The 9071-nt window shown below is 36.3% G+C and overlaps 1 protein-coding gene across 1 annotated transcript; it reads left to right on the top strand.

The window, feature by feature from the left end:
• Positions 1 to 499: 499 nt before the first annotated feature.
• LOC140242248 (spermatogenesis-associated serine-rich protein 1-like) lies at positions 500 to 8366 on the top strand. Its single transcript, XM_072321993.1, has 7 exons — positions 500 to 913; positions 1657 to 1795; positions 2580 to 2686; positions 3104 to 3271; positions 4348 to 4474; positions 5149 to 5211; positions 6063 to 8366. The coding sequence occupies exons 1-7, from the start codon at positions 868 to 870 to the stop codon at positions 6172 to 6174; spliced, it is 762 nt and encodes a 253-aa protein (XP_072178094.1). The 5' UTR covers positions 500 to 867; the 3' UTR covers positions 6175 to 8366.
• Positions 8367 to 9071: the final 705 nt, after the last annotated feature.

The following is a 9071-nucleotide window of genomic DNA, read 5'->3' as shown; positions in this document are numbered from 1 at the left end:
AGCGCCCCAACACGTTAGAAAACATTCACAGTTCAAGATGCTTGAAAGTGATAGGCCGACTTCAAATTTCTGTCATAATAGTTATTGAGTAAATGCATCACATTATTATTATTGACAAGATGAAATACTGGCACTCGAAATTATGACATTATTATTGGTTAAATGAGCTAAACTCATCTAGTAGTAGATGATTGGACCAGAGGTGTTAAACCATCTTGGATTAGACTTAAAATAGCATCATGAATGCAACTTGGCTCACCTCGCCATTAGCGTTTTTAGCGAGAATATTGATTCGTCGAAACGTGCTGTGGAAGTGAGTCTACTGGTGGCGGCTCGGCACGCTTTGTCCAACACTCCACCGTCCCTTTGTCCTGGGCCTAAGAGACCATCGCCTAGCAACGCGTCACGCGCTAGGTGCATTGACCCCCGTACAGCACTGCACGTCACAATCACAGGCAGCCGTGGTAGTAACTGCGATTCCCTCACGCGTAAACACGGTGTAAAAAAGTTGCAGAGATTCTGTATGTGTACCTTGTCCTTGCGATTTGACTTAGAATATTTCCTCATGCATGGAATACCGTAGGTCACCTTAACGGATATACATCTAGTAACATAACTCAAGATTAATGGTGCGATATTGTTTGTGGAAACCGTTTTATCGGTACATATTTATCGCGAAAACATTTCAGCAGAACTAACCCGAGGAGCGATTCAACGGTCAAGCGAGAGGCCGCGGCTATCCGCCCAGCCAGCCCACCGACATCAGGAGCGCTAGTTTGGAGGTCAGGGGACGTCGGACTATACTAGCCACTATGCTGTAGTGTTTTTTACTTTTTTTGTCATCGATATACCCTGATTTTAGAAACTATGGCGCTACATGTCACTACTGAAATAGGAAAACCTGGCCGGAAAGGTAAGAAATTATCACTTGTCATTAAATCTTTTTTTTTTTCTTTATCTGCTCGAATTTACATGTACACGTATATTCAAAACTGCAATATTTTTGCTGTATCCCACCCATATCACTGTATCAAATTGTATGTACTTGCAATATTTAAGGTGATAAATGTTGCAGTATTTACATGTACCTGTGTATTTATGAATATACCTATTTACCACTAATAGTCTACTGGGCCAGCAGTAATTAATGCTCTTCACTCCCATTTTGCATTCAATGTTTATTGATATATAATGTGAGTTATCATCGTCATTTCATTATCAGTAGTTTACCAGTACATGAACAAAATTGGTATTACTACTTTTATGCACATATATATTTGATATGACTTATGTATGTACTATTACTGCACACATATATACTGTACATGTGCCCTGCCCTACTAGTACTAGTGCTACACTGGTACTATAACATGTACACTTCCATGACCACTGTATTTTAAACGATACTACTACTTCTACTGTTGAGTACTGACAGCAATATTTTATGAAGAACATCTTCACTGATAAACAATATACACATGTACATGTATTCAACATATGAGGATGTTACTAACTGCTATCGCTAGATCTATAGATATTCTGTATTAGAAATATGATTTGTATGGGTAGAAACTGGGTAGTACAATTGTACATGTACTGTGAAAAAAAAAAAACACCCCAAAATGATGCAAATCATATTGAATGGATTTTTTACAGAACGAGAGAGGAGGCATTATGGCGAGAGGCGGGGCTACGAGGAAGAGTTGAAAAGGGGGCGGAGATTCATCGACCCCGGACATGGCGACCAACCTGACTGGCATCCCCATGTTGTGAAGAGAAACGTCGAGTACACAGAGTAAGTTGAACTTTCTGATAAGGATGTGTGTTCAGTAAAGTCAATCTGTATGATATCTCTTCAATTGATCTGATATGATTTGCTAATTGCATTCTTACATACTAATATACTATGTAGTAATCAAGTATTAAGATTGTGAAGAGTTGAGATGAAAGCATTAAGAGAGTCATGTACACATTGTACAACATGATAGCTGTTTGCAATGTATAGAGTATTTCATGTTATTTTTCTCATACTCGGTAACATATAACTGCTTTCTGTAATACCTATTTCTGTTCGCAAACTAGTCAAAGTTATAATCCATAACAGTGTAAAATGGCTTTATGGCATACAACATCAATCAGTTTTGTTTGTTTGTTTGTTTGTTTGTTTGTTTTTTTTTTTTTCTGAATGTCCATGGTAATCTTAAGATGATTTTGGTCATACTGTCACTGCTGGTATAGCTTTCAAATATCCCTTGAATTCAGTAACCAAAGTATGGCTTTTCTACCATCAAACAACTTGAGGCTACTTAATATATTTTAATTATTTCCTTCATTGTCAATTATTTGTCAATTTACATGTATCTGCTGTAGATATACAATATATATATTTCTGTTTTGATAACAGTGTGCTCCTTATTTCTTCTTTTTTTTTAGCCACACATTGAACACTTTAATGAGCATGTTCTGAATATACCAGTATTGTTTCTCCTACAATACACTGTATATATTTCTTATCCATGGATGTATTTGCGTCTCCCACTGCAATGTGTTGATGAAATTGTTTTATTTGTCTCATGCAGTTATGGTCTGGACTGGTCCTCTAGAGCAAGATTTATTCCTCCCCCAAAGCATTACACTGGAGAGTATCCAGAGGAAACAACACTGCCAAAGTTGCGCACTTATCCTGGTGAGTTTATAGCTTTCTGCCAGTCACTTATATATTTTTTTAAAATTCTGTACCACTAAATATTTCTAAATGTTGATTCCTAAACTGTATTGCTGTTGTTTGTTCAATATTATATACATTTGTATGTATGGAACATAATTTTGCTGTACTGATTCCTGAACTGTATAGCTGCTGTTTATTCAACATACTTGTATGAAACATGATTCTGATATACCTCTCAATTTTTTTTGTGTGTTTCATTATAGCAGTATACACATCACCATCTCTTATCTTGTGCAATGTACAAGCATATTCCAAGCTTTGAAATGACTATTACCCATCTTCTTTCAGAACATTTATTCATTCTACTTTAAACAGAATGTTCAAAATTCCTTGCAATTTGATTGTTTCTACCTCTCTCCCTTTTTTTTTTTTCAGACAAGAATGCCATGATCACATCAAGTGCCGAGTGGACGGCTTATCCCGAAGGTTTTCACATCGGCAAGAAATGCAACTTTTTGAAGAAAGGCAACCTGCAGCATCTGGCTACCATTACGTCATCGAATGAGGTCACACACACCATGATGCTTGGAAGGAACAGAAAATGTAAGATACATTGTATGTTTAGAATATTGTATAAGCTGTTATTTTCACAAGGGTTTATCTTTGTGAATTTCGCGAATGGCTTGTTGGACCATGAATTAAATAACAAGCGAAAATGTTTCAAACTGACATGCAGTAGTGCTCTTTTAATAGCCTCAGGGACAAAATTGAAAAAAAAAAAATCTTGCTAAAATGCCCATGACCTCTTAATTCGTGAAAATTTCTGTACGCAAAAATAACAGCCTACACGGTATAGTTCATGCTTTTGACGTACAGAGAAACTGATCTCTTTTTCTATGCTGTGTGTATCTTGAAATGCATGGAAGATCTTGACATACGTACGTATTTGATTTTGAAATGCCTTTGCGTGTTTGCCATTTGTTCCCCAGGAGGAAAAACTCATATATCAGCTGTAGGCTCTTGGTTGAAGAGAAACCAATAAGTCTATTGTTTTCAATGTAGAAATTTGTAGAGTATATGGGAGACCGTAGAATATCTATGGGGGTCTATACTATATGGACCCTCAATATTCTTTCTATTCGTAGGACACAAATTGGATCAGTAGGTGCCTTCAGATAGTCTTCCGTATTACACATATTGTTGTGCTATAGTGCAAACTATTCATTCTTGTACAAGTATACTGCTGGGCATGATAGAATCTCCTGTTATCATTCTTTGCTGCACATATTGTTCCCCTTTTATGCTCTTCAAACAGTTTGATGGTTAAATTACATGCCAAGTGCAAAGTCCATCAGCAACAGGTATGCATCAAAGGCATGTCTGCCACGGTAGATGAAAAGCATCTATGATAGCAACACATAAAAACTCCAGAAGAATAAAAATTAGCACAATGAGCATACTGGTAAAAGACCTCGCTTGAAAACGTTCTTCTCAACAAAGTTGTAGTAATAAATGATTGGGTTAAAATATATTCAGCATTTTCTTTATTAAGTAAAACAGAATGCCATGTGATGTAAACAGTGAATCTACCCGACATTATGTAAATGTGTGCATATATTATATCATGCTTATGTATTTATGCGCATAAAAATAATATGTAAATTTTTTTTTGTATACAGTGAACAGTACATGGGAGAGGCGTGGGGAGATTCCAGCAGCGGCAGGAGGCGACAAGTCATACCAAGCTCCCGAATATTCAACAAACTTTCACCATTATGGGTCTGCACGACCTGTCGTTAATTTTGGGTAAGAACTTGTATTGTTTTTATGCTTTTATTTTCCATTTATGTCATTCTGTTGGAACAGATGCAAGAATATATTAGCTGTTATAAAGACAAAGTTAGGAGGAATGTACAGGAGTAAATTCATGATTGATTACTCTACAAATATAAGAGTACTTGTGTGCAGTTGCAAATTGGTGCAAACTATACCTTCAGTGGACACCATGAGATATGATTAAAGAAGCTTGCAATATTAATACAATGTAACAAACATGTAATGATGGATATTGCACTGATTACTGGTACGGTGTAACTATTGATCACATTCTTAGCATTCCATCTTCACAAAGACTAAAGTATGCTGTATTTGTAGATGATGTGTTTTTGTTGTGAAGTGAATTCATGCACAATATACAGTATATTCCTTTGTAACACATTGACCTGCTGCTAAACTATAATCTCAAATGTCACATCAATGGTGCAATTGCTATTCTTGCTTTATCACTTGAAGTCAAAGTAGACTTTGAAAATGGTTGTGAAATTTGTTGGATTTTTAAGCTTGTCTAATGTGTGCATGAAGATATATAGATAGATAAGATAGATAATATATGGTAGATAGATGTCTCAATATAGGTAGCAAGCGATTTAATAATATGACAGGTGGTATCATGAGCTTCTTTTTACTTTCTCATTACACAGCGGAACTGTCAAATTAAAAGCGGATACATTTGTACCCTTGCAAGAACTCCCCGCCGAAAGCTGGTAAGTGTAGATATTTCACACTTTTTTTAAAATCAAAATGTGCAAAACTTAGCTTACGTTCAATTAAATACAAAAGTACTGAAAAGACAATAAGGTCTTTTCATTCCTTCAGCCATTTCTCAAACTGGACATGTGTACATATCTATTTTGTGATCACTCTGAGGAGATTTTGCCTCTTGCTGAAATAATCATTCTCACTTAACCACTGTATGCAGTGATGTGGCTACACTTCCAGTCTGTGCAAACTGAATGTCATTAAGTGACATATTAAGTATCACTTGGTCATGCTTCTGCAGGATATTGAATCAACTCATGTGAAAAATACATGGAAACAGAATACACAGACTATGATTTTCCTTGAGCCTTTAGGGACCAAAAACCTAAAATCCCAAACATCAAATAAAGAGTTTGATCGCAAAGCAGAGTAAGCACCATTTTTAAACATTTCAAAGTAAGTCCATCATCAAATACAGCAAAACAAAACCTTTCAATCAATACCTAACTTGTTACATAACAAGGAATATTTTTGAAGTTTTGACTAAAATACAAAGATATATCCCTTGTTTTTGCATAATTTTTTTTTGTTTTGTTTTTGAACAGGATTATTCGCAAATATCTCAAACCAGCAGGAATGGAATTAACTCATCTTGTGATCAAACTCTTCAGATATAAACAAAAGATGCCCACATGACTGACAGTTAATCTGCATCATAAGTGATGCAGTGCAATAGCATGGATGAAACTATCAATGCACCTCAATTATCTCTCCTAAAAATATGAAAGCTCATGACATAAAGAGCCTCATTATTATTAGTGTTACCCTCATGATTTTCTTTCTTTTTGTCTTTTAGTGAGCCCTTCAGGCTGAAAGAAAGGAGGAGGAAATATGTCGCTGAAGTGGATTCCGTCATCGCCCTCAACGACTGGACTCCTGCCACGCCCCTTGCCGCAACATCATTCTGAAGCTGGAAGGATCCGACGGAGAACGAGTGGTCTGGTGGAGGAAGAACCATGCCGTCACTCTTTGTCGTCTCCATCTCAGTTTTACAGAGTCACTTTCTCTTCTGGTGCCAATGCAGTGACTGTGCAGTGGACTCCCATTCCAACGTAGTCCTCAGGACTGGCAGTTTTCCTCTGCTATATTAAAATTTTGTTACAGCGTATAAACCAAACAAATATACGATGTAAAAACACATGGCACGGCCTGAATTTTTACTTCAAAGTTGTACCGTGTTCTTTAGAGCGGGAGTACACTGTACTACCATCTCATTCCTTTGCCTCCGCTTGATGTGCGCGATTTTGATAAATCGGTAGCCTTTCACATGACTGAAACACGAGATGGGAGTGGCATTGAAATTTGGTCTGAAGTCACAATCGCTGTATTTGGCTGACCAAACCTTCTGGCACATTTAGCACTCTAGTTGTCTGAAAACTGTACAGCTCCTAAAATTCTTGCTCATTTTCTCCAATGCAGTGTATTCTATCATATTTAGACCTGCATAACAAGTTTTGTTGTTTGAATGGGAGCACTGAATGTACAGCCATTGATGTAGCCAGTCTATCCTCGTACATCGTAGGTGAAAGTGAGTGAAAAGAGCTCACCATTGGGAAGAGATCAAGATGCCTTTTCCTTCTGTGTCTTTCTTGACAGTGCGGTGGAAATATGGTCTGACAAGATTAATGGGAACAGGCAAATTTGTTCAATTATATCATGTAGTTTGTTGTATCAGTTGCCAAAAATAGAGGTATTTCATTTCATAGGGACAAAAGAAAAGGAGTTTGCCATACCAGTATTTCATATCAGTATGCATAGTTTTTGGTTTTATTAGATCTCTTCCTACCGACTTTCCATTGAACATATGGAAGTTGGTGTGAAGTCTTGGCACATTCTTCTTTATTGGAGGATCAGAAAAGAATAAACAAATGCCTTGTGTTGGACGTTTTTGGCACTTTTCTTCAAAAAAGACATCACAACCAGAAGTTGGACACCTTTGGAAGATGGGCACTCCTGAATTGTTTTCTTGCAAAAGCTGTGTGAATATATACTTTTGTATGCTGCCTTAACTCATTTCATAAAATGCAACAATGTGAGCCTCAAAGTAATACATGTAAGTAACTTCATAAAAACTGCTGTTGTGGCCACGAATCACATTAAGCATATAAGGTAAAAGGTGAAAGCAGTTGAATTATTGCTATGGCAATTTACATTGCTGCTGCTTGCCATATCTGTTTTAGTAATGTCTATACTTGTACGGCTCTGCATGAATATCATGTTCGAAAATGTTGTGATTGTATTCATCTTCTTAATTAGTTTTTGTAATAAGATGTTTAAATCACTCAAAATTGTAGACTTACGAAAGTCTATGAATAAATTAAGGCTAGGCCCTCCCCCTAGAAAATCAAGGACATGATTAGAGTGAAAAAAGGCATTTGTAATTGAAGAGACAAACAGACAACAGTATTACAAAACCTGAAGAATATTTTATTTGTTGCTACTCTCTTATCCTACTACATGTAGATTATACAAGTTGATATATACATGTCTACTGGACACAGACACACAAAAATCTTTGTACATTACAGGTTGTCTAGTGCCAATAAATAGCTCAATCCTGTTACATTTTCGAAAACTGCATAAATTTTAAAGTACACATCTGTACAGTGTACTACACTGTACCTTGATGCTTCTCTCAGTCACAATGATGCAATACTCATTTCATGGTCATTTTAATAGAGCATGTGAACTTAAAAATGTAATTCCAATGATCTTGTGCACAAAGAATGTGACTTGCTCTGTGGATATACATGTATATACACGGTGCATCACATCTCAGTTTTGTTTTGTTGCATTAAATTTTCAACTACTTTGTATATAAGTAGTGTTTCAAATTGAAGAAGCAGTCATGTTAAGCACTGCATAGAAAGTGCTTCCATTGCATTTTCCTTCCAATGATTTAGAAGAAAAAGGGATGTGAATAGCAAGAGCTTATTATACTTATATACACAAACCGCTTTTTGAAGTACCTGAAGTGACGACACACATGCCAGGGTAGGGGAGTATGACATACAATGCTTATACTGTATATCATAATGAAGGTAAATTTGCCAAGCCTTACAAGTTACAAGTATGGCAACGGTATTAAGAGTGGAGTTCTTTTTCTGTCTTTTTTTTTTTTGGGGGGGGGGGGGGGAGGGGGTATAAAGGGAGCAGGTAAGGCATGTGTGATTCACAAATCAATAATCAATCTCACTTCCTAAATGGCTTATATGAACCATGTACCCATGTATTGTGCAGCATGCAGTTGTCATTACATGTTTGTATTATTACATGTTAGGGGTACAGTTTTCTATTTCACATCACAATTGGTGCTCAAGTGTTGCTCACTATCATGCATGTCACAATTTTTTTTTTTTCAGTGTTGCTGGTATTTTGCACCATCACATTTTTTTCTAAATCTTTGAACTCTACTTCTGTTGAGAGGTTCTCAAAATTCATCAACTCTTGTGTGTTCTGCGAGCTGAACTATACAACAATTTTGTACATATGTATCTGTAATGGAATATTCTTTGACACGTTTTATATCTTTGCTGGTCATTTGATACTTCAATAAAAATGCAAATAACTTTTGCAATAGTATTGTAGTTTTGTGTGCAAACTGTCTTTTGATTGCATTACAAGATCTGATCTTGAAATAAACCTCTCATTCGTATCACTATAAAGGATGTTATTTTTTTAGTACTATCTACGTCATGCTCAATGTGGGCTACTAAAAAACAACCAAGAACTCTTAATGCAGGACAAGATATTTGTATCATACATTCTCCATTAAAACAGTAGAAAATTTCCATTTTCCCGAGTA

This window comes from Diadema setosum, chromosome 19 (genome assembly GCF_964275005.1).
Source record: "Diadema setosum chromosome 19, eeDiaSeto1, whole genome shotgun sequence".
NCBI lineage: Eukaryota > Metazoa > Echinodermata > Echinoidea > Diadematoida > Diadematidae > Diadema > Diadema setosum.
This window is presented reverse-complemented; position numbering and strand designations above follow the sequence as displayed.